Raw genomic sequence first — 26,421 nt, 5'->3', positions numbered from 1 at the left:
TATGCAATTGCTGTTCACTAGTCATCATAAATTAAAACTTTTGCAATTTAGTCTACAGTGTCTCCTTTAACTCTAAAACAGACAATAAGGTACTTGTGAAAACATTGTCATAGTGTTATGCATTTTCCATTCATTCAAGTTAACATAACTTATATAAAGTATATAAAGTATAGCAATTTAGACTAAACAGTGTCTCCCTTATCTCTAAAAAAGACCGAAATTCCGCAGGAGGAAATAAAGTCATCAAAAACAAACAAGGTACTTGTGAAAACCTTTTCATAGTCTTGCAATGTCCATTCATTCAAGTCAACATAACTTAAGGCTATTCTCAATACCCTTTTGAATAATGACATACAATAATTTTGAAGGAAATAAAAGGAGGCTATATAAAGTATAGCAATTTAGACTAAACAGTGTCTCCCTTATCTCTAAAACAGAACAAAATTCCACAGGAGAAGGAAGTGAGGTCAGCAAAAACAAACAAGGTACTTGTGAAAACCTTTCCATAGTCTTATGCAATTTTCGTTCATTAATCATCATAAATTAAGGATTTTCTCTATTATGTTTCAAATAATGACATTGCAGCGGCACATCTTTTCATTAATCAGCCAAATAAGACACATGTAACTCCTCTGTTAGTTACTGTTCATTGGCTTCCTATAGCAGCCAGAATTAAATTCAGATCCCTTACTCTAGAGTTCAGAGTTTTCACCACCCTCTGCAGTGCTTTCCGGTCAGAGGCAGAGCAGTTGTCATATCATACTGTGACACTGTTGGTGAGGATGCTCTCGATGGTGCAGCGGTAGAAGTTCACCAGGATCTGAGGAGACAAGTGGACCTTCTTTAGTGTCCGCAGGAAGGAGAGACACTGGTGAGCCTTCTTGATCAGGGTAGAGGTGTTGAGGGCCCAAGAGAGGTCCTCAGAGATATGGACACCCAGAAACTTGAAGCTGGTGACACGTTCCACCTCAGTCTCGTTGATGAGAATGGGGGTGTGTGTGCTAGCTTTAGACTTCCTGAAGTCCAGAATGAGCTCTTTGGTCTTTGAGAGCCAGGTTGTTGTCAGTGCACCACGATGTTAGGTGCTCGCTGTAGGCCGTCTCATCGCTGTTGCTGATGAGACCAATCACCGTAGTGATGAGACCAATCACCGTAGTGATGAGACCAATCACCATAGTGATAGTGTTCTATAGTGTTTATAGTGTTCTAATGGTCTAATTTGTCTTCCTCCTTCAGGCCTCAGGCATCACGCTCCCAGCCCCCATCATTCTCCTGGTCCTCTCCATCCAACAACTCTTTCACCTACTTTAAACGGGACCATGTACACACTGGACACACACACCAAGGTCAGTCCAAGCATTTTAGCCCAGCAAGGATTTACAGTGTGAGCTTGTCATCTCAGATGGGACGCAGCTGGCTGTTAGCCAAATGTGTATTTACATTCAAACCTACGGAGAGATTGCTGAGGAAAAGAGAGGCAAGAGACAGAGACTGTTTGTTTTTTCCCACTGCTGCTAATCAGGATGTGGCTTATAGTGAAAATTAGGAGGTTTTCCCATCCATAGTGGATATGCCATCTAATGGAATGTATGTGTACTGTATATGAGCCATGGTATTGCCATAGGAAGAAAAGGGAAGCAGTGCTCCAAAAATAATCAGCTATACATCCAACATCCAGAATATTTTTCTTAACTTCTATTTAATATAGCAATATTTTGTAAGCTATCTTTAAAATAATACTACTACTACTACTACTACTACTACTACTAATAATAATAATAATAATAAATAAACAACTGATTATAAACAACCCAAAAACCTCCTTGCCTCAAAAATTAAAATGGGTCTGCCTCTGTGGGAATTTTTGTCTCATAAAATGTGTTTATATTTTACTTCCAGTTGTAATGAAGATGTCAAGAGGGATTGAACATAAAAGAAGTTCTAAATCACAGAGTTTGCCAGCACATCCTCAGTTATGAACATCACTTTGACACAGATTTCAGGTGTTGGGTCAAGGTCTGCAATAAGTAACTGTATTAATATTAAAAGCCATGAAACCAGCAATTTTATCAGTAAATGTTATCCAACCAAACATAATACACTTTGCACAGCACTCTACACATTTAGTTTCAGAAGCACTTATTTTCCTGACTTATCTACAGACATGTTACTGGACCTGCTATAAAGAATGTTACAGTTCACAAGACATTTTTTCTTGGTTGGTGTGGTGCTTGCTTAAAGACTTACATCAGAGACTTACATCATCCCCTATAAGGACTTTGCTTACATGTTTATATTTTCATATAGTTAGACTTTTCATCAATAACTATTTTACCTTAACACTCCATGTAATTAAATTAAATATGTTTGTGTTGCTTTTGTTGTTTTTACTATGTCAGTAAAAATAAACACATTTTACTGTCTTTTCACTTCTATTTGTGCTATGCCTTTTAAGTTAGTATGAAGGACACATCCATGCAAAAGGACCATGCATACAAACAAACACCAAGACACACACACACACGAATGTACATGTGCATATAAATTCATATGGTACTTCTAAGGTTTGCCACACCGCACATCTTGATCAGCAGATCAGGCCCAGCTGGCTGATCCTAAAGAATAATACGTCCACATCTGTGTCCATCCCAGCGTTGTTTACCTTGGATCTCCTTCCCAAGCAACCAGGGCTCTCCTGGGGCCGTAGAGTCGGATTCTGAAGGAGACTGGCCTATAACAGCAGGGTCCACTGGTAGTAAAGTCAACTCCTAGCAATTCTGGGCTAATTTAAAGCCATGCTTAGCTGCCAAACACCTAAGCATTATTAAACCGGTTTGACCTTTGACATTTTTTTTAATGACCTATGATGTGACCCAGGGAAGTTCAAAACATATTTTCCCTATAACTTTGTCCTAAACACATAGATCACCATGGGGCTGGTAGGAAAGCCCCGGGTGGTCTCCTGTCATCACTTCAGTCCATCATTCAACTTAATATTGTGACTGGTTAAGTATCTCTGTGAACCTCTGAAATAAAGATGTCTGGATTTGTTATCCAGACAAACCTCACAGAGCAGGGAGCCAGAATTATAAATGTATACATGTATAATCATTTATAATTATGAATTATTTATTAAATCTAAGAAACAAGAGGCAATGCACTCTGATTTGATTTTACAGTTGTAATAGGCTAGAGCAGAGTAATTAAAGCATAAAGTAGCCTATAGGATACTAGAGCTGTATTCTTTTACAGAGTAGTAGATCCAAAGCATTGAATATCAGTGTATAGTGTTGTAGATGTATCACACCATTTTGAATATGCTAAGTGGGTAGGCTAAAATAGATAGATAAATAGATAGATATACTTTAATTATTCCACAGGGAAATTCAGTTGTTTCAGCAGCCTTAAGAACATACAACAAGCACACATATAGTCCACATACATAAACAAAAAATTACTTTCACCCACAAGACATAGCATGTGGTAGCTGTCAAGGTACCATACACATCCAAGTACCAAAGTGTAACTGCCTAATAAGACATAAATCAAGACAATTGCCTCCATATATGATATAAAAGATTAAAAGATAAGTCGTCTCTCTCTATTCAAAGGAGAGAGTCGTTGTACAGTGCTATTGCTGTGGGTAAGAACGTTTTCTTATATCTGTCCTTACTGCAACTGAGTTGGCGAAACCGCCAACTAAAAACACTTTGTTGTTTTGCCAGTGTACTGTGTAGGGGATGTGATGCATTGTCCATTATGTGTAACAATTTCTGCAACATCCTCCTTTCCACCACCAACTCTAGAGGCTCTAGAGTAATCCCCAGCACAGAGCCTGCTTTCCTAATCAGCTTGTTCAGTCTGTTAGAGTCACTGGCCCTAATACTGCTACCCCAACAGATGACCGCAAAGAAAATTGCACTTGCTACCACAGACTGATAAAACATTTGTAACATCTTAGTGCACACATTAAAAGACTTAAGCTTCCTCAAGAAATAGAGCCTGCTTTGACCCTTCTTGTAGACAGCCTCAGTGTTATGCTTCCAGTCCAGTTTATTGTCTATTTGAACCCCCAGATACTTATAGTTCTCCACCACCTCCACCTCTTCCCCCAGGACGGTAATTGTGTTTGGCTTAGTCCTGTTCCTGCTAACCCCCCCCCCCCCCCCCCACCACCATTTCTTTGGTCTTGGCCACATTTAAGAGCAGGTGGTTGCTACCACACCACTCCACAAAGCGATCCACCGTCTGCCAGTACTCTGTTTCTAAACCCCCCCCCCCCCACACACCCTTAACACACCCCACCAATGCAGAGTCATCTGAGAACTTATGCAGATGGCAAGACTCAAAGTTGTATTGGAAGTCAGAGGTGTAGAGTGTGAAAAGGAAAGGGGATAGCACAGTCCCCTGAGGTGCTCCTGTACTACTGACCACCCTCAGACACACAGCCCCCCAGCCGAACAAACTGTGGCCTATCTGAGAGGTAGTCCATAATCCAGGAAGTGATGGTGGTGGCCAGCTGCATCCTCTGCATCTTCTCCCCCAGCAGCCTATAGGCTGGATGGTGTTAAATGCACTGGAGAATGAACATGATTTTCACAGTGCCGCCTGCTCTATCCAGGTGAGAGTGGACTCTCTGGAGCAGGTAGATGATGGCATCCTCCACTCCCACCTTGGGACAGTAGGCAAACTGTAGGTAACTTAGTAGTATGAAGTAACTTAGTAAATGTCCTTGATTATTGCACTTAAGTATGATTTTCGAGTATCTGTACTTTATTTGAGTATTCCTATTGGAAACTTTACTCCACTACATTTGAAAGACAAATTCTTTTGACTCCACTAGATTTGAAATATGACCATGAAGTACGCATTTCTTTTAAGCACATTTGAAGCAATTATTTAAATGCAATAATGCAAGAATAGAACATATTGAAGTCAATTTGAATGATAGTGACAGCAGATTCTTCATCAGAACAACCTCCATGATCACGGTGAAGTTGGAAGTCGAATCACCTGACACTCACATAGATCTTTACATCATTAAACTACTCATAATAAATTGAGTTATCCTATTTTTTATTCCGCAGTGAAAATGTTATAATTTGTGAACAGAGAATGAATGACTATTTAAAGTGCATTATTGCATCCATTTTCAAGCTATATGAAAATAGGCCTAGATAAAATGTTGAGGCTGGAATTAAGGAACAAAAAGGTCTGTTCAAGTCCTGGTGACCAACTAAAGGATCTACACCCTATCATTGACAAAAAACCCCGTTATATTACAATACATTGAAAACAAAACAAAATGTTTTACTTTTGAATACTTAAGTAAGTGTTTTTAAAAGCAGGCTATACTCTGTACTGCAACTCAAGTAAAATGTTGACTTAGCAACTTTTACTATGTCAAGGTGTCTATGACAAGATTATACACCTTAAAAAAAGATGACAAGCTGAGTAACACCTCGTTGTTTACAAAACTATCTACACAAAGTGGCGTTGTTTATCCCATGGCCCATGCGCTTGTCCTCAATGTAAATCGCATTCAACTAGTCAATGGAGTTACCCGAGGTCAAAGAAACTCCTTAATGAATACCTATGGTGCTGACTATGACGTCACACACAGGTGTATTAAACCCATCTAAAATAGGAAAAGATTAGATCTACACGGCCGGATTAGTTCCAGCAGGGTCTTCCCCATTGATTTTACGTAACGACAAATAAAGTAAAAACAGCACCTTCGATGTTTAGTGGGTCACGTAGCCCAGCCCCTTGAGAGATGTCAGGACAGAAGTCGGAGAATGTTCGTTGTATTTGTTTTTCGAGTGTTTAATAACACTGTTGACATCGCTGGTGAATTGCAAGCCTTTAGCCTACAACCCATTAGTTGAAAGCCTGTGCAGCGTGGAGATAAGTCATTAGGCTACATTTCACCAGGGTTCCTGATTAACAACCAACAGTAGGCTACAAGAGTCTCTGTTTTCCATCCTAGGCCTACCCTTAATCCAATTAGATGACATAACTAGAAGAGGGATTAATAGTATAAAATGTAGCCTATCAAGTCTTACGTGACGCAAAGGTGAGTTTGCCCTGCTTTTAAGACGGATGTCAGAGGCTAATCCTGACCATTGTGGCCACATCTAAACCTCAACTTCAGTTCAGTACCCTGGACAGCGTTTCTTGTCACTTATCGTCGAGGAACATTTGGGACCAGAAAACACCTTATGCATTATTGAACACCTGGATATGGCAAAGACGGCTTCAGTTTTACTGGGCTATTTGATCTTTATATACATTCTGTCACAATCGTCCCATGTGAATGCGACATGGGCAGAAGATTTACCTGAGAAACCGGTTGAGGAAAAGAGACAACTGGTAAGTTAGCCTACAACAAAAAAAAGATTCAATTATTCATATATTTTTTAATAAGTATTTTGTCCTCCCAGTTCCACCTAGGCCTAGGCTAGCCTAGAATAGGCCTACTATAACACACAATCGCTTCCTCTTTCCTGGCAGCTTGGTGTTCTTCAGAATGTTTTAGAGAAACTTCAGAACCCAAGAATGGGCATGTGGGAAAGGAAGCACAGCCGTCTTCCACAAGTGAGTTCATTATTCATTATAGCCTGGGCTACTGACATGAACTTGGCCGTTCCAAGTTCCACCACCTCTCTATGTTTAAGACTTGTGAATAGATGAAAGGGTTTGTTTCAACCAACACAATTAAACAAAGTACATCTACAAAGTGCTAAAAACTAAACACGTACATAGTAGGCTAGCCTAGTCTGTCCACGCCAACTTTGAAACTATTTACTCAGCACCAACATCGGTTAAACACTGACATCTAGTGGCAGAAGAACAAAAAACAATGGAAAGTAGGCTACTTTCTCTACTCTCAGGATATGGGAGTTTGAAAGCAATTTTATGAATAAAGCTTCCTTTCTTTATAACTTTTATTTTTTCCCCCTCCCAGTGCAACATTGGAGATTACTGCTATGTGAAAAAGGGACCGCGTTTTGGCCAACTATGTGACTGCCCCCGGGCTTCGAAGTGCAACCTCTTCTTCTTAAAATGTTTATGACCTGAATATTACATTGCTCAATATGTCTGTTTTCTATGATGACTGATTTCTACTTTAAACTGAACATTTTACTTCAAATCAATTTTTAATCACAATTGTTTTGTTTTTGTCAAATGTGAATATCAAATACTGATTTATGAACATAGTAAACATTAGTAAACATGTAAAGTATATATTTTTCAATAAAATTATTTATTATTGCCAAGAGCCAGGATTGTATCTTTCAAGCCTTAAACTAGCCTTAAACTATTTTATTATATTATCGCTATTTTATTATATTAACGTTAGCCTTAAACTATTTTCACTGTCAGTAGATTACTTACATGCTTTTGATGTCATATTTCTTATGTGAACCTAGTGTCACCCTAATTTTGAGAGGAAAAATACTATGTTAGAAATAATGAAAGTTAACACAAAAAAAACTATACTATAAAAACTTTAAAGTAAAAAAAAAAACTATAAAGTTAAAAACAGTAACAAACCAAAAGTATTTTTCTTTTTTACCTCTTCATAGGTTTTTGTAAACATTCAAAGACACAATAGGCAAGGTTATGGTACGTATCTTTAATTGTAGCAACATAGAGCTCTTTTACAATTTTGCAAGTTCTCAGTACAAACAGTATGTCAATATAAATACAAAAATGATTCTTCTCTTAAGGGTACTACTTCATAAAAACACTTCATGTAAGATTGGAGGATTCCATTTGTGCATTTTTAGAGATAAACCTTAAGTCGAGAGAACAGTCAGTAACAGAATCAATGTCTGGTTTCAAGTGAAATCTTTACTCTGTGGTCATGAGACCACATTTGGATGATTCAATAAGACATTTGCATAATTCAATAACCCACAACCGAGATGAAAAAAAAAGAAAAACTCTCTTTTGGTCTCTTAACATCACATACAAATAAACCTTCTGTGAGGGTTGCACATTTCTGTACGCTCGTAAGACTCTTAAAAGGACTCAATCTGTTTCCAAACCCTCTCTGATGCTCTACGATCCAACACACACTGGCGCTTCACAACCACCAGTGCGAAGAAAACCGTCAGGCTCATCATCACCGCCTCAAACCGCCAGAAGAGGCTGTCCTCCCTCACAGCAGAGTGACAACTGCACAAGTGGACAAAAACAAGAAATGAAAATATGGTACAAGCACTCAACTTTGAGTCTAGACCAGGGGTGCTTAAATTGGGTGGCCCACACTCTATTTCATTTCTTGCCCCACCTCATTAGTCCTAAGAGTATGTCAGCCGCTGGGAATTTCTGTCCCGATGGCTTTTTAATGTTGCGGTTTGTGCTGTGGAGCTCCTGTCAGCAGAGATCAACAGGCCCATGACACGAGTGAGCAGCCAGGGGCCACAACGGAGCACCGTCTAAGGCAGTGGCATACTGACAAAAATATGATACATTTCAATTTAATGTAAAGGGACATAAAACAAAAGCTTATTTTTGGCTCGTGGTCCTTATAGGGAAGAATTTGGGCACTCCTGCTCTACACTCTCTGAGCCTGGTGGCAGAGGACAGCAGAGACAATAAACACACTCACTGGCCTAATACTGGCTATGACTACAGACTGTTACGGCCCTGCCGCTCTGTGTGTCTGTGCCTTATCAACCCCGCCCATTGGCACTGACGTGCCAGGGTGATTGTTTCCCTATCTGGTGCCCAGGTGTGCCTGATTGGGAGTGATACTTAAGGCCTGCCTAGTCTGTGCTTGAGGCGGCACTCCATCTCCCGGCTTGGTTTTGATTTTGTTTCTTTACCGTTTTCCCTGAGACTGACTAACACCACATTTCTGTTTATTCTACATCACACTGATTTGCACTACACTATTTTATCTTTATTCATTAACCTTAGTCTCTGTTAACTTTATGTAATAAATTCCTTTATTATTATTTCAAAACTGCATTTGATCTCCCCTTCAATGTATATCCTAAGGTCCTATGTACAGTACTAGTAGGCCTAGATTGCAAGTAGCCTAATAATGTTCAGTGGAGCACAACAAATGAACAAGCATTCAGTGTCATGTCCTACAAAGGCTTGCTTTCCTAACAATATCTCTAAACTTTGTTTCAATGTACTTCATGAGTTCATTGATATGCACATGTGTTTGCAAATTTGTTGACAGTGGATATGAATAATTAGCTTATTGTTCATGAGATGCTTACCTTTTTAAGTCAACCCTGTTGGACTTCATACAGATGACTTTTTCAGTGTAACCAGTGGGACGGCAGGCAGTCCGCCACTGTGAGGTGGAAATAACATTTTTCAGTCTTCAGGTTGCAGAAAATCTCCATGATATAGACACTGTGGAGATAGCCACTAGGGGAATGATGGGGGATGATTACTCACTGACTGAACAGCACTGCACGGAGCACATTCCACCAGGACCTCAAACTCCTCCATCTGCCAGCATGGGGTGACATCAGGAACCAGTTCTGCAGTGATGTCACATAGTGTAAAAACTTGTTTTCCTTTGTGAGTTGCACTTTTTAAATGTTGCATAATATTTTGCTGTGCCCTGAGTATCTAAGTGTGATTGAGTCTGATTATCCTACTTAAGACATCAAGTATTGTCCATGTCTAATACTGAACAAAAATGGGAGAGCCACAACCTGCAACCCTGTTAATCTAATTATTTTAGTTTTACAGTAAAACAAATGTCTGATAATGTAAAAATCTAACCTGTATAGTTGTATTGATCTAGTACAGCAGCACTTAATACTCTGTCAGAGCAACAGAGGAAAAAAAGTTAGAGATCATCCAACAGCAAACGCCATTAGAAAGTGGCAATGTGACACTGCATAAATTGATACGTCATTCTTTACACAAACAGAACCTACCTGTTTGACCCAATAGCCAGGAGAGCTATGCAGACAGAAAGCTTTGTCCACACTGGAATGGGAACACCCATTTCTCTTGTGTTTGCACCACACCCAAAGAGAATCTGACACTATCTAATGCAGAAAACAATATGAAATGAAATTTATGGTAGAATATACCGTTTATGGGCAGTGTAGTCAGTGCAATTCTAGGGGAATGAGGGGGAAACTATGTGTCTAAACTATGTACATCTGAAGTAAGGATTAAATTAGTAAAGAACAGACATCCATTCATTCATTCATTCATTCATTCATTCATCAATCATTATCACATGATCAATCGGGTCAGAAGAACACAGGGTAGGCATAACATAATATTACTATAGGTCGCCATCTACTGGCAAAAGCCTAGGATAACAGCTGCCTGATACACTTACTTGTTCAGTACATCTAAACAAAGTCAATTATATTACTGACATTTCTGGGTGTGGGATGAAATCCTAAGGTTGACTTAGCAGAGCATCGACATTGCTGTAACATGAAATAGTATTCTAAAGATATCTCAAATATCTGATGGGCTCAGAGTAGGCTAACTAGGTTGTGCATGCAGTGACAAGTTTCGGGAAAGTTTACAAAACTACACCTATATGGGCGACATTTTCTATTTATTGATGCTATCAGACAATGCAAGGATCGTAATTCACACAGGCAAACACATTAGCATGACTATCCCATGACAGGAAGACCGACCAACAAGAAGCAGTGGTCTAAACGTCAATGTCAAGAATCTGAGAGGAGAAAACTTACCACTGTGAAATTAAGTTTTCTTTACTTCGTGAGAAGAACGAACTTGGCAGTTTTGTCATGGTTTATTTCATACATAGCCAACAAGGCTACTCAAGGATAGCACTGCCATTCATAATGGACGGCTGCGGCTGCCTGTGTAATGACTTTTACCAAGCATAATAGTAGAGCGTTGCTTTGGGCACTATACTCTACTGCCCCTGGTGGATTGAGTCTGTGAAATCCAAGTTCTCAAAATTAGGAGTGTTTGTAGACTACTATTCTGCCTCAACAATGAATGTAGTGAAAATTTCGTCTGGCTCACCATATTCTCTAGCTAAATATGGCAGATTGCCTCCTAGATCATATCTCACTGATATTTTCCCATTGAATCAGATGGATTTCTAAGAAATATATTCAACAAGTCTACTCGAGGTCCTATAGAATTTTGACCTTGCAAGCCCAAAATATGAAGTGAATATGAGAACGTAAATAACCAGAGAACAATACAGGAGAAAGGTGAATAACCTGAGGAAAACACCTTTTCTCTTAGGGACATACCACCTGAAAATGAACTTGTGATGCAGTAACTTTGCAAAACACTATGATAAAAAAAAAGAATGCTTTAAAAGAAAAGAATGCTTTATTTCATTTAAACGGTGTTTGCACAGTACAATTAATGTATGTCTACCATGCAGATCTACAAACTTTGAAGGTGAACTACTAGCAGTTTCCAGGATTGAACTGCAATGAGCCTGGATCATCCTGGCTGTTGCTTCCCTCTGTTTTTACTTAACACTGACAGGAGGGGTTTACTAAACGTTACTGGCTTATTAGCCTGGTAACTTTGGAATAACCGCTGATCTTTAAAATAACACTTTACTGCTTGTATTGCCCCTGAAGTGACATGCTGTTTTGAGATCAGTGGTAACTCCCCAAGCTACCTGGGTATAATCCTCTGGTTGTGTCAAACAACCAAACAGAGCTGCAGAGCTGTTGCTGTTTTTAATTTGCATTAAAAAGAAGGTAGTTCCATCAAAAATGTCCCTCAATTACAGGCCTCCTGAATTCTGATACAAATAAAGTTATGTATAACTTTAATACAGAATTAACTAAAATCACAATTCAAAAAAGCCACATATCCTTGAAAAGGCATGGATTTACAGATATCTGCATCCTGCAGCACAACATTACAGAAAAAACAGAATCACATTGAGAAAACTGTAAGTATCCTCACCAATTTTGGAAGCCTGCAAGACTGACACATCTAAACTTTAAAGAAAAAATACAAACTTTTCTCTTTAACAGTATTATCTGAATACACCTCTTTGAATTGCTTCATGAAGAGAAGCAAAATCACAACAATGCCAAACATGGATGCCCTAGCCGAATCAAGAAAGCTGGGCTTATGATTTTTTCTCTAGAGAAAAAAAATATCCCTTGAAGACATCACTTGAAGTAGAAACACAGGTACCGCCCAGGGGCGTGTTTCCCAAAACCATAGTTGCTAACTAAGTTAGAAACTTTGTTGGTTGCAATGCAATTTCCCATTGCCAACCAGCTAACAGGTTAGCAACTATGGTTTTGGGAAACGCACCCCAGATCATCTGGAGAAGGAGGTGTTAATAATGATCCATAAATTAAAGATAAACAATAAATAATGAAAGCATGACTGCTGGTCACATTTCATCTGCATGCGCTGGTTTAGTTGGATCAATGTTTGCATTTCCTGGTATGGCTGATTGCATCCTCCCCAGGTCCACTTGGTCAGTTCTCTTTGCCTCAGCCAGACTTGAGTTGTTATTAAGCTGGCTCCCTTCTAAGGTCAACTCCACACGATCATTCATATCAGGAGTCTCTGGTGATTGCTGTGGCCTTGACAGAGTCAGATCTGGGGGGTCAGACTGACTGAGGTCGGGGGGAGACGGCACATCGTCTGGGGAGGCCACCGTGTTGTCAGAGTCCTCGGAGATTTGCAAGGACGAGGCAGGATCATTGAGAATGCTTCTGGAGATGACTGCATAAAAACAAAGAGGCACATTTTACCCTTTTATCAGAGAATGGACAGAATAATCATGTGGATGATATGGGTACTGTTACCGTGCACCATGTAAGCAGTGCAGACCTGGAAGCAATCCTGTCTACCCATCAGATGCATTCAGCACGAACCATCTAATCTAGCAGGAAATAAATTTGGAAAAGCCCACACCTCCAATAGGAGCGTAGCCCTCTTCTACTGCAGACGAGCCTCTACTGAAAGGGCTATAACTGGGAAAGATGATTAGAACTAAGGAGAAAATGAAAATCTGCAGAAAAAGACAAAAAAAAGAAGGTACACTCTATTATTGCACTTATGACAATGTGACTATGTGAAAAAGGCTATTTTCTCATATTGTGTTTGCCTACATTACTATTTCTACATCAAATATTTTATACATAGAATTAGTTTCATATTAGATAATGTACACAAAATATTGCACACAAGCTAAGTAAAATCTGCACCTAAATGTGAAGTAGATGATACAAGATTGAAGATATTGATAGACCAAGATCTACTTTGCCTTACCATGATGCATGTGCTGGTTTGAGCTGCCTTAGTGGCAGTCTGTTTGATCAGACTCTGAAGCTTCCGCAGCTGAGCCAGAAGGGATCTGAGCGTGCGCGCGCACACACACACACACACACACACACACACACACACACTTTTATATTGCATACTTCATCAGTTCATGAAACACACCCCTTTCCACCACTACAGTTTGAGAAATAAGCAATCTAATCAAAACATCGTTGGAGAAACCCTTTCTGCATCACTATGAATGCATGAAGGAATCCTTTGCCTTTCAGTTGGTTACACATTTTCAGTCATGATGAACCAATTCTAACCATTTTTATGAATGGTTCTTTGTTTAGATAACACTATAAACCTTGAACCATAAGCTTTTGAAAGATCCCATTATCTTTTTCTATACTATTCTATAAGTGTACGATCATGCAGCTGTGTTCAATTGGCACATGGGCCACAGACACACACACACACACACACACACACGGCTAATGGCTGAGACACTCACATGTTGTGTTTCTCCAGCTGATCCACAGTCCTCTGTAACTCCTTGTTCTGGGCTGAGCAAGCAGCGACTCTGAGACACACACACACATAAATGTCTCGCTTCAGAAAATGCTTAACTCGAGTTAGAGCATAATACAATATGATATTATGAGTAAAAAATGCATAAATGTAATTAATGAAGATCAGTTAAGAAAAGTTAATTACCTGCCTTCAAGCCCATCAATATACTCTTTCTTCCTGCGCCGGCTGTCTTGAGCTGACTGTTTGTTACGGATTTTACGTCTAACTTTTTTCAGAATCCTCTCCTCAGTCTGTAACACACATTTGAGAGAGAACATGCTATTTAAATGGATGGTAAATACAGGCATGTGTAGATATTATAAAATACTGAGTAGTCATTTTGCTACTTTAGGCTTCCTACACAAACCTTAGTGAGAGGGAGATTGTTAGGTAGGGAGATCCCCTCTTGTTTCAGAAGCTTCTCCTCTTCTTCAGTGAGCTGCAGGTCTGGATAATCCTGACCAATAGGTAACAGTACAAGCTTTAGTACAAGAGCATTTGCAGAGTTTAAGATTATATTTACTTTGCAGAGAAAGTGACTTACAATAATATTACATTAGCATTAAAATTAACATTTTAAAGTAACATCAAGTATTTCTTAAAAAGAATAACAATAGACTAAACAAATCACAATAGTGATGCCAATAATAATAGCAAGTCGAAATAACAATAAACATTTACAAATCAACTCAATAAATGAGCTTCTAAATGCTTCCTGAAAATCTCTAAATCTATTGCTAAAACAGCGAACAGTTTTAGTGGAACAGATTATAATGGTTATTGTTTTACACTCACCAGTGAAGCTTCTGAGAGGCTGGCTTCACTGGAAGCACAAGTTGAGGGGTGAATAGTCTCCACCTTCCCCCCAGCAACAAGAGGCAGCTCGTTCACAATACAAGAGTCTGAGAGTAGCATCTGAGAGCTCCATTCGTCTTATAAGAGTGAGGATATCAAAAGGAAAAGGGGGAAATGTTAACAAGGACGTTGTCAAATACATATGAGGTGACATATTGATAAAAAAAAACGTTCTAAGACCCATGAGTGATAAATGTATCACTTTTGAGACACATGGATGAGAGACTAAAGGAAATTTGACAAGTACATTGTATTTGGTCTAACTAACCAAGCTGTATGGATATCACATCCACATTGTGATGCTCTGGTTCAGTCTTAATGCCGCCTATGGCACTGATGTCATAGACCACCTGATAGACCGTGGGAACAGACATGTCCTGGGAAGCCTCTATTGTTCCCAAGGGACTGTCAGACTGCGGATCTGCGGACATGCCACTGTCACTCTCTGACAGGGACTCATGGAGGAGCCCAGAGGTGTACATGTCATTTGGATTAATGGCATGGAGAACATCCTCTGTCTCACTGTCATTAAGAACCTGTTGGCATAAGAGAGGGGAAAGAAACTTTTTGTAATGCATTATTCTGAACCACCAGTTACCTCGACAGTGCCGTACCACCCCCTAGCAGCTTTTGAAAAGATGGAAAAGGCCATTTCTAATGTTAGAAATGTTATACTGAAATTAAACGTTATACTGAAACTGAATAGCCACACATACACTTTGTGAGGACCACAGAGCATGGCTGCCAGAGAGAGTACTGTTGTGAAGATCTTCCCTCGTCACAGCATCTTCCTCCTTGATCCTGAAAAACACCTCTCCATTTTCAGCATCCATGTCCTGAGGAAATAATCACAAAGTGGCCGGTTTTTACTGTAAATCTTTATCAAGGTTGTTAAACTCCAACAAACTAACAATCAGTCAATCAACTAATTAATCAATTAATACGCTAATCAAAAACTCAAATCCAGCCCAGAAGTGTAAGGAGATTGGAGAGGAAGAAAGGTGTAACATTTGTTCAAGGTGTGTTGCAGGAGGGAGGAACTCATTCACTGGATTCTAGGAGGATATCAGCATCCTGGTAGCTGGCAGCATGGGACAATAGCTTTTCAACCTTGTACAAAGTAAATATTTTTGAAGCAACAGATTGTCCATTGAACAGTAACATTATCTCATGGATAACGTTGTCTATGTCCACATTAATAACATATTATATATTACAGGCCAATGTTCTTCAAAGCACACATTTTAATCTGAAGAGAACCAGAATTTGCAACTTCAAGAAATAGTTAGGCTACTGATATTGTTGTTGTACATCATGTGATTTTTGGCTCCACACTGACCAAACAGAGTGAAACAACTATATGAAAGACCAACAGCTTTAATGAAATAACACCGTATTTCCAAATGTCGATCGAGCCAAGACAACCCCGAATGAATACATACTACAGTGACATGTCGTCCTTGCATATCCTCGCAGTCTCTGGTGAGCAGACATTCCATCACGATAGGTAGCAACAAGTCGTTTCAAATAAAGTAGGCTAACGTGAAATAATAAGGCTGTCCATGATAGTTTAGAAACCCTAAAATCCTCGTCGGAGTAGCTGAAAATCGATGAAATGAGAAACATTTAGCAGCGGCGTCTTGTGTGTAGGAGGAGTCAGACTTTGTCAAACAGGAAAACCAGGAGTAGGGCATTATATACAAGCCTGTCTGGCATGATCAACTTACTTTTGTCGATGGTATCGGCGAGAATCGATTATTCTAATGCACGTAGCAGCTCATGGATGTATTCATTACGTTTAGCCTGTTTCACGTTGAGACGTCCAAAGGAGCAACCTTATGGCACCAAAGCGGGGCGTTCCTCCTAAAATGTTTGGAAGAAGTTAAAATAATAGGCTACGAGACAGCCTGGTAGAACTAGTCTATGTATACTAAACTGCTATAAGTCCTATCTCAGTGGGTTTCCTGATAAAATATTATTTTCAGCTGAAGTATAGCTGACCCAGGGACACTTACGGTCGGTGGATCCGGGATCTATCAACACTGCCACCTATGCATTTTGTCGATTTCTCATTGGTGGATGCAGTCTCATCTAACCAATGAGAATCTGGAGGATGAGTCTCAAAAATCATTCAGTAGGCCTATCCACATTCAGACATTTCTTCGGCAGAAGCAATCCACAGGTGTGTGTTTGAGAGAGGAGATTTGAGTAATATATATATATATATATATATCGTTATATATATATATATGGGTGGATGACAAATAAGCTTGAAAAAAGGAATTTAAAAAAACTTCAAATATCATCCCTAAAAAGTGTTTATATGTGTTGCTGTATCTCTAAACTTGACTAATATATATATTTATATGTGAATTTGTCATGTTAGTGCCTAAAATTGTCATATGGTGTGACGTGAAAATAATTTGAAATAAAATGAAAATTAGATACTTTTTTCTACTTTAATTTATGTCACTGTACATTTTAATCATGTTTGCTTTGATATGCAACATTTCCTTGTGAATATTTAGAAGAAAAACCTAACATTTAACAAGTTATTTTGTCAAGGTGGAGAATGCTCCTAAGTGTAACCAAATATTTTAGCTTAATTCTGATATTTCTTGTAAGAACTCACTCAAAATTCTTGAGGTTCTTGCAGATACCATTTCCTTTGTGTGCTATTGATGTTTTAATGATTTTTCAATTATAAAGTCTTTTTTTGTGACATTATTTAATGTCACACCAAATGACATGGTGTCACGCAATACGATGAACTGCACCACTCCACCATGTGTCAGAGCAAAACAGGGTTTTTAATGACTATAAAATCATTAACAATGAATTTTGAAGTCACTGTATGAATGGTGTATGCGTGTAACAGCAAAATAGATGAAAGTTTAGTATTTATTTTTTTAACTAACATCGCATGGTAACATAAAAGAAAAAAGTATGAGAAATATGAATTGTACAGATACATTTTTTCCCAATTATCACAGATTTAACAAAAAAACATAATATCTGAATTTAAAACATGTTTTTACAAGAACTTTTATGTAAAAATGCAATTTGGTCATAGGGTGTGACAGAAATGTCATATAGTGTGACTTTTTTTTGTGTGAAAAAAGCTGTCACACCATATGATGCAGAGTCACACTATATGACATTTTGACAGTTAAGCTAATTTTCTTGACAGTTAAATACAGCTAACTATTATTTAGCATGCAACTGACCACATGGCAGCAGTGCTTTTTAAGAATTCATGAAGAATATTTGTGAAAAATAGCTACTTTTTAGGCAAATGATGTCACACCATAAGACACTAAAATTTGGCCACGATTGATGATGTCCAATTCAAAGCTTTTTATATAAAAATCTAAAAAGCAGAACTCCCCTCTTGACCATGCCAATTACTCCTGACATTCAATTCAATTCAATTTCAATTCAATTTCAATTTATTGTGCTTATAGAGCGCCAAAACATAACACATGTATCATGGCGCTTTACAGAATGTAGGCAATCAGAAAAAGAAGGAAAGAAAGGAAGAAGAGAAAAGCAAGAGAGAGGCCCATGGGTAACAGGGGCGAGGAAAAACTCCCTAGAATTGGAGATATATATAGGAAGAAACCTCGAGCAGATCCACGACTCAAGGGCCTGACCCATCTGTCTAGGGTCAGTACATGACAGTAAGGTCTGTATACATGACAAATGCATATGATAGTCGGGTGTAGAGAATAAGACATGGTGTTAAGCACTTGAGCTGAAAGTTACAAGAGGTGGGATGATTACGTATCCGTTATGGTAATTCATTATTCCTGATTTAGTGACAGAAAGTTCAATAGTCCAGCGTTGGAATTGTCCAGGGGAAGGGAGTTGTCGAGGGGCATGTGGTGGGTTGGCAGACGGGCCAGTAATCCAGGCAGATTTGTCATAGGCTGGTGGTGGGTCGCTAGGCTGTACGGGCCAGGAGTCCAGATAGGGGGCAGTAGTAGGGCAGTCGAGGATGGGACTTCAGGTGAGATGGGTGAGAGGAGGGCCAACACACGGATGGTTGTTTTGGTTGGTTCTATTGTTACTTCCTGGTTAAGCAGGGTCCTCTTCACAATAATAATGTCCAAATGAATGCCCGGTCAAAATATACAATATAGTGTCACGCCATATGACAACCATTTTATGGACAAAATATATTTGATTATAACTTAGTTGGACAGCATGCATAAACATCAAAACTTTCTGTGGTTGTAAAAAACATTCAATTATTTTATATGCATGATAAAACTTTAAAGTAATTATACTTTTTATGGATATACGTGCTTTTTAGGAAGTTCGCACACATGGTGGACAGTCACACCATATGACATTTTTTATGTTTGGATGATTATTTTAAGTCAAAAGTTAAATACAAATCCAATAAATTTAATACGACAGAACTTGAACCTACCAGACCTACAACATTTCCATATCAATTCTTAACAATTGGCATTTTTTATAAGTGTGTGACACATGGACAGTCTGAATTCTGCTATTTGTCATCTACCCATATATATATATATATATATATATATATATATATATATATATATATATATATATATATATATATATATAACTATATATATATATATATATATAAATGAATCAACAAACTAGTCATACAGCATAATGACGTATGTACTAATTTTAGTGTACATTTTAATTAGAGTTAGAGTTTGAAATGTGACACCTCCAGTTCTGTTGTGTGAAGGCAGCCTAGTCTGCTGGACCATGCAGGGGCGTGGGGCTGGCCTGGGCTATAGGGCAGCATAGGCTATGCTTAACCATGGCTAAACATTTTCTCACAAAATTAGGTCAATTCACATGTAGCCTAAGTCTATATGCATTATTATGCTATCTTACATTTTTCTATAAGAGGGAACATTAAATCATCTCTGAAAGGATTCCACTGCACTGGCCTACATCCTGGAGAAGAGAGGAGCCATCTGTGACCCCCTATATTCACCCTGTGCACACACATGACATAGGCCTACTGTGTAAAACAGACCTTTGTTGGTGTTGTCTGCATGCCATCCAGTCTGATTAGCACAACACAGCATAGCTAATTAAAATAACTCATTAGATTAGATTAGATTCAACTTTATTGTCATTGTGCAGAGTACAAGTACAAAGCCAACGAAATGCAGTTTGCATCTAACCAGAAGTGCAAAAAAAGTGCAATGTGATATACAAAGTATAAACAGGTGATGCATAGACAGGACAAGAAATATAGTGCAGTGTAGACAGTGTGGGCTGGTGATGTCCTGTGGACGCCTCAACAGGTACAGGCAAAGAGTCATCGGCCGGTGTGTGTGTGTGTGTGTGTGTGTGTGTGTGTGTGTGTGGGGGGGGGTGTTAGGGGTTGATTGGTTGTCACCATTCTGTTCATTGGTTTTTGTGAGAGTGTTTCTACTTATCTCAATAAGGAACATAAATCAAGAGCCCATGTTGAGTACAAATATGTCTTCTGAAGGCCTAAACAGAGCCCAGCCAAAAACTCCAATTAAATGTTGATCAACTTTGAGGGACAGCTATGACCATGCAATATCATCCAGACCAAACGTGACGATTTTGCTATGTACTATTTCTATGTATGTACCAGCATGCAAAATTTGAGCTTCCTACATGGTTTAGTTCTTAGTCCCCCCCCCCCTCCCCATAAAACTGGCTGTATCTTGGAAAGTATTGATCTTACATAAAAGTAATTTTACAGTGAGTCTCCTGGGTAACATAGGTAGACCTGGTAATGTTTTCAGAATTTTTGGAGACCTAAGTGCGTTGGCCCTGGTTGAATTGATGTGGAATGACCCAATTTATTTTGAAAGGCAGATGATTTGCTTCTGATTCCTGATAGCAATAAATGTAGGGTTAAAATGAATAATAATTTAATTGCCATGTGGCCCTTGGTTTAAAACAAAGACACCCTCCCCTCCCCCAATCAAATGCTAATGTGGTGGTTCAAGGCCTATCAGTTACACAGGACAAAGGATGTTACCTTGATATAATGTATCCATGTGTCATGAAATGTAAATGTATTCATGTTTGGTATCATTCTGATAGTCTCAATACAAGGATTGTAATGATTTGATTGTGAGAATGTTTGGAACATTCTATAAGTGATATTTCTGATATATATGATGTCTCTCCTCATGCTATTCTGATAAGAATGAATAGGTGTGAAGTGGGTGTGAGTAGGTGTGTCTGATGCCAAGTGGAGAGCCAACCAAGTGGGCTTGTTTTTGGCGCCATTTTCTTCTTTGTTTAAAGCATTTAAAAGTAACTAAAATGCAATGTTTGTCAGATTTTGGATTTTTAGAACATGGAGAACTGATAGAGAGAGGGCGATCCAACAGAGGCCATGGCCTTGTGCCATGGCCTGGGCTAGGCCTACATAGACCATAGACCATTTTTTGTACCCTCTCTGCTTGTAACAGAATAAACTTGATTCCTGAGTTTTTCCTGAAGTTTGCCAGTCTAAGATTAATATTAAGTAATTATTCACCACAATTACTTTCATTCCACATATTTCAACTTTTAAGTTTTGTTCTCTGCAGGGACCCAGAGGCAGCATGTTTTATGAACGAAGAATTTGTCAGTACAACACCCATGAGGGAAGGTGCCTGCTTGATAACGTGAAATGCTCTTGAAGGCTGTTCTGTTGATGATGTTTTGCCCACAAAGGTTGATTTGTTAGTGATTTTGTTTTTGATGGTAGACTTGGTTGTTCATGGGTCGCTGTGTGAAATCAGAGGCGCAACAGGCTACAGCGCCCATACCATGTACGGGTCCAAGTGCCCACGGGGACCCACGTTCGAATCCGACCTGCGGTCATTTCCCGACCCCACCCCATCTCTCTCTCTCCCACTCGCTTCCTGTCTATCTTCACTGTCCTATCTGAATAAAGGCAAAAAGGCCAAAAAATATACTTTAAAAAAAAGAAGAAATGTATGGGGTTAGTTCGTACCACAAACATGGCAGTCGTCTACACATATTCCGCCCCTTCCGCCGCCAAAAGTTGACATATGAATACATCGTGCCAATCATGTGGTATATTGGGAATACATCGTGCCAATCATGTGGTATGTTGTGAATACATTGTGCCAATCATGTGGTATGTTGTGAATACATCGTGCCAATCATGTGGTATATTGGGAATACATCGTGCCAATCATCTGGTATGTTGTGAATACATCGTGCCAATCATGTGGTATGTTGTGAATACATCGTGCCAATCATGTGGTATATTGGGAATACATCGTGCCAATCATGTGGTATGTTGTGAATACATTGTGCCAATCATGTTGTGAATACATTGTGCCAATCATGTGTTGTGATCTCGCAGCTGGAACGAGGTTGGTGTGTCGTGATTCGCGAAGCATTGCGCACGCGCAGATCTACCCAAAATAGATGCCCGATAAGTGCCCAAAAAAACATTGCAATATGGCCGCTGAGTGGAGGGACTTGCCAATGTACTTTGGTGAAATGCCCTACAGCAGTAGGATCTCTCCTGTGTGTATATTAGAAATGTCATTTACTCTAATCTTTACCATATACAGTAAGTTTATGTTCATTGATCATGTACACCCCATGCAAAAAATTAGTGTGCAGCACCTGTTGCACCTGATATTGATCATCAAAATGATATAGACTACATCTTGAGTACATGACAATAAACTTGACCCATATCTATTATACTCACAAAATATTTGTTTTACTATTTAGGAGCTTGTAAGAGGCTATGAGAACATTATATTGTTTAAGAAAGATAACTATGTTGAAAATGAATAAACGTTTAGCTTCACACTCCATCAGCTTTTACATCAGAAAAGAGAGCCATTGTCAATGCACCAGTACATAACCTTGAAAGATTGCAACCTACCATAGACAGTCTGTTACATTACAAGTGATGACTGTTATTTGTCATTATTTTGGAGCTTTCACTGAATATCCTTAATTTCCCAGGTCAAGGTGCGACTTCTACTGAATAATAATAAAGTGTAGACTAACAAATTCAGCTACAGGATATAATCATAAGAACAAACAGAAGCCTAAACATGAGGGGCATGTTTGTAGCCTATCTTATAAAAAAAAAAATAGGCTAATTCAATGACCTAACATTCAGCTTAACATATTACAGTGGTCTATTTAATATTGTATTGCAGACCATGGTAAATAAATAGCCTAACAGACCATCTTCTGTTGGCAAATACCCAAATTATTTGCTGAGCGGACAGTGACATAATAGGCCTATACCCAAAACAAATATTGTTTGGAACACATGTCTTTCCGAGAAGACATGCCCAAAATGTATTCGGGATGGGATCCCTCCCACTAGCATACTCTGCGGTTTACTCAGCTGACCGATGTGGGGGTGATTTGACTCACACATTCCCGTAAAACAGGAACACGACGTTGATCAAGGCGGTCCAGGGCATTCTTCCCAAACGAAAACGAATACCACACCAGCTACATGAAAAACGGCTATCGTCTTTAAACAGACGTCGAGTAATGTTGGCCAACCATATCTCGTAGTCTACACATCTGAAAACAACGGTTTGATGTGATCAGAAAAAAGAGTAAGGAAGGAGGAAGCGACGTAAGTTCGGCTGAAACTTTTCTTCAAGCATGACATCTGATCATGGCAAAGTGTTTACGATTGATTCTTCTCTCTATCATCCAACTCGAAAGCAAGCATTGTTTAAGCGACTACCACTCTGCATTCTACACGTGCTTTGATAACGCTCAAGCGCACGTTGTGCGATTCTTTTTAATAACCTATAATTCACTCATGCACCTGAATGTATTCTAGTGCACATAGTGTGTCTCTATCTTTGTAAGTGTGTGTTTACATTTTGTCTTTTGAGAAAGTATAGCGCTTGAAGACTAAAAAAGAGCTTTTTAGTTATGTTTGTCTTGTCTCTGAAGAATCTGTTGTGTGCTGTGTGAATGTTTATTGGATTTCAGTAGCACAAGAGGTTGATAACTAGGCCTTTGTTTTTTTTGTCTTGTTTTGGCAGGGTGTTTACCCTTCACATTATTATAACTATTATACACTATTTAAGCCTCAATGAAAGTTGCCTGCTGTTATTCTTGCACTCCTTTGAGGTGAAGTAAACATAAGAAATAAATAAAGGAGTGTGAGCTCTTGTCAAGGGCCTCCTGACTTGGCATTGTTGTGAAATGGAGGAGACATCTGCCTCAATTCCCGGACTGGAGATAAAATTAGGCGCCCTGTTTGTGCTGCTCTCAGCAACACTCCTCTTCGGCTTGGCCCCTTTGTGCATCATACGGGGCACAGGGCGCTGGAGCACAAACCCAGGTAATGGCAGTGGCCAAAATAACCATGAGTGGGAAAATACAAATTGTAATCATAATTTAGCAGTCCCTAATAAACATTTGGTGTTGGATCACAAAAATGCATACTTTAGCCTCAGGTTCTGTTCCACAGAAATCCGACACAAAGTGTTGAGCTATGTAAGCTGCTTTGCTGGTGGAGTGTTTTTGGCCACCTGTTTATTGGACCTCATCCCTGACTATCTGGCAGAGATCAACCGGGCATTCCAAAATGTTGGCATTACGGTAAAGAATATATAATTTCAATATCGTTGCACAATACATCAGAATATAGTTCTCAGATGAGTTGATGACTTCATAAGTACAATTAATCACTTGATTTGACATTTCATAAATCAATACAATAATAAATGACTTATGGGCAATGTCATTAAGACACCTTATTTGCACCATTAAATTTATAATGGGTCCAATGTTCATGTACCTATTTGTGAAAAGGGGAAGTGAGCTGTAAAATGTCCCTTTTTTCCCTTTGTCTTATCTCTCAGCTGCATTTCCCTCTCCCTGAGTTCATCATGGCCATGGGGTTCTTTATGGTCTTGGTAATGGAGCAGATTGTCTTAGCCCTCAGAGATGAGTCTGGGAACATCTCAGAAGAGAGACAAGCGCTGTTGGTTGGGTCTGGCATTCAAGCACATGACAAAGACCACCCGAGACACACACACCAAGTGGCTTCATCCAGCCACGCACGGACAGAACTCAGCAGGCGAGGCTCCGGCACAGATGGTGTCCATCTCCATGTTGATTTTAACTCGCACTCTGCCATCCGCGCCTTCATCCTGGTATTCTCCCTCTCCCTTCACTCTGTGTTTGAAGGCCTGGCAGTAGGACTACAACAAGACTCGCAGCAGGTCCTGGAAATCTGCCTGGCCTTGCTAATCCACAAGAGTATCATCGCCTTCAGCCTTTCCCTAAAGCTGGCTCAGAGTCGGCTAAAACGGGCTGCAGTTGTAGGGAGTATCCTGCTCTTCTCCATCATGTCCCCACTGGGCATGGCATTGGGCATTGGCCTGACGGAGATGAAGTCTACGCCACAGCACCAACTGGCTCGGTCCACCCTGGAAGGCCTGGCTTCTGGAACCTTCATCTACATCACCTTCATGGAGATCCTGCCACATGAGCTCGGCTCTCCCAAGGATCGCATCCCAAAGGTGGCACTGTTGCTCACTGGTTTTGCTGTTGTGACTGGAGTGCTGTTTATCAAACTGTAAAGGGCAGAATAGCATTTGACAACTCTTGTGAACTGTTTTTTTTTGTATGGAGAAGAAATGATCTATAATGATTTAGAATTGAGATAATGCAATCCTTTAGTGGAGCCTGCACACCTTGGTCTACTGCAGATTAGGCTGAGATGTAATTAGATGTGTTTTTTTTTTTTTCAGCTTGTCAGACGTATCGGCTCTAATGTTTGTGAAAAGCGACAGAGGAGAAATAATATTTTGTAATGCATATTAATTGTTAAAATTGTGGTTTTCAATTAGCTGGATGTGGACTGTCCTTGCCCAAGTGTTTTCTTTAATAACAGCTATTGTTAACTATTATATGACACACTTAACATGTAATGCTCTGCCCTTTAACATGCTCTTTAATTTAACCATAAAACATATAATGTTTGATTTGACTCAATCATACATGATTAGTGGATTGCCATTTGGCCACTAAGTGGCTTTTCTCAGATGTGGTAAAATAAAAAAAGTAAATAAAAAAATCAAACGGGTCATCTCACTCTCAATCACCTTATGTGATTGTCTCATATTTGAATTAAAATTACAATATTAAAATCTGTTCTTCCAGGATTGTGTAAAATCATAGGTAAGTAATAGGCTACAATACACATTTCACTTGGTATACTCAGAAAGAATCATGTTTCACTGATAGACAGCAGTAAAGTTTTAAAAAATATTTTAAACAAAGTAAATGAGGTGTGTACGGAGCTCCTGAAGGACCGTGGTGGGAATTATCTTTTAAGAGGTGGGAATCTATTTTTAAAGCCCCTTTTGCATTCGCAATATTTTTAACTTTGTGTGGGAATGCAAAAGTTATTGGAAGGGAATGCAAATGACTTGAGAATTGACTTGAGAAAAGAATGACTTCTTTTGTCATATTTAAATAAAGAATAGTGATCTGCAGCTGTGGACATTATGTGGGGTTGTGTAAGCGTGTGAAATGAGACCTGAATTACAATAGTAGTGGTATAGTAGGACAAATGCTTACCAAGGCCTGCAGATAAAAAGTAGGCCTCTGGTTGAATAATGATAATTATTACAATTGCGTTTCCAAGCACTGGTATTATGCCTCCACAAAACAAAGGAAGAAGGCTTAAATATTGTGCACACATGTTGATGAAATACGCAAGAAACTGATTTAAAGGAT

General features: G+C 39.2%; 3 protein-coding genes and 1 long non-coding RNA gene across 8 annotated transcripts; 2 read left to right on the top strand and 2 right to left on the bottom strand.

Moving 5' to 3' along the window:
- Positions 1-6,147: 6,147 nt before the first annotated feature.
- Positions 6,148-7,075, top strand: LOC143118371 (uncharacterized). Its single transcript, XR_012986126.1, has 3 exons — positions 6,148-6,372; positions 6,514-6,597; positions 6,968-7,075. It is a non-coding gene; the product is annotated as an uncharacterized LOC143118371 (long non-coding RNA).
- A 549-nt stretch (positions 7,076-7,624) lies between these two features.
- LOC143118369 (protein JTB-like) lies at positions 7,625-10,864 on the bottom strand. Of its 2 annotated transcripts, none has more exons than XR_012986125.1 (6): positions 10,704-10,864; positions 9,918-10,031; positions 9,760-9,800; positions 9,427-9,539; positions 9,243-9,319; positions 7,625-8,184 (listed from the first exon to the last, which is right to left on the bottom strand). XR_012986125.1 is itself a non-coding variant. In XM_076279435.1 (6 exons), exons 2-6 carry the CDS (start codon positions 9,986-9,988, stop codon positions 8,028-8,030), a joined length of 432 nt encoding a protein of 143 aa, XP_076135550.1. In that variant the 5' UTR covers positions 9,989-10,031; positions 10,704-10,863; the 3' UTR covers positions 7,625-8,027. The 2 variants fall into 2 exon arrangements, 1 of the variants encoding a protein (XP_076135550.1); XM_076279435.1 differs by having other exon boundaries at positions 9,427-9,512; positions 10,704-10,863.
- A 439-nt stretch (positions 10,865-11,303) lies between these two features.
- Positions 11,304-16,734, bottom strand: creb3l4 (cAMP responsive element binding protein 3-like 4). 3 transcript variants are annotated; one of them, XM_076280242.1, is made up of 11 exons: positions 16,683-16,734; positions 16,395-16,530; positions 15,384-15,503; positions 14,936-15,203; positions 14,608-14,744; positions 14,180-14,269; positions 13,957-14,063; positions 13,754-13,822; positions 13,246-13,330; positions 12,889-12,985; positions 11,304-12,696 (listed from the first exon to the last, which is right to left on the bottom strand). In XM_076280242.1, the coding sequence occupies exons 3-11, from the start codon at positions 15,498-15,500 to the stop codon at positions 12,359-12,361; spliced, it is 1,308 nt and encodes a 435-aa protein (XP_076136357.1). In that variant the 5' UTR covers positions 15,501-15,503; positions 16,395-16,530; positions 16,683-16,734; the 3' UTR covers positions 11,304-12,358. The 3 variants fall into 3 exon arrangements, with proteins under 3 accessions (XP_076136357.1, XP_076136356.1, XP_076136355.1); XM_076280241.1 differs by lacking the exon at positions 16,683-16,734 and having other exon boundaries at positions 16,395-16,675; XM_076280240.1 differs by lacking the exons at positions 16,395-16,530; positions 16,683-16,734 and adding an exon at positions 16,110-16,324.
- Positions 16,735-23,067: 6,333 nt separating this feature from the next.
- Positions 23,068-25,772, top strand: slc39a3 (solute carrier family 39 member 3). Of its 2 annotated transcripts, none has more exons than XM_076280239.1 (4): positions 23,068-23,290; positions 23,757-24,013; positions 24,143-24,273; positions 24,537-25,772. In XM_076280239.1, exons 2-4 carry the CDS (start codon positions 23,875-23,877, stop codon positions 25,257-25,259), a joined length of 993 nt encoding a protein of 330 aa, XP_076136354.1. In that variant the 5' UTR covers positions 23,068-23,290; positions 23,757-23,874; the 3' UTR covers positions 25,260-25,772. The 2 variants fall into 2 exon arrangements, with proteins under 2 accessions (XP_076136354.1, XP_076136353.1); XM_076280238.1 differs by having other exon boundaries at positions 23,712-24,013.
- Positions 25,773-26,421: the final 649 nt, after the last annotated feature.

This window comes from Alosa pseudoharengus, unplaced genomic scaffold (genome assembly GCF_046254945.1).
Source record: "Alosa pseudoharengus isolate Yale_2024_CS ecotype anadromous, Long Island Sound unplaced genomic scaffold, YU_APseudo_1.1 YU_APseudo_1.1_scf_12, whole genome shotgun sequence".
NCBI classification, from domain to species: domain Eukaryota; kingdom Metazoa; phylum Chordata; class Actinopteri; order Clupeiformes; family Clupeidae; genus Alosa; species Alosa pseudoharengus.
Note: the sequence above shows the minus strand (reverse complement) of the source record. Positions and strands in the feature narration are given on the sequence as shown.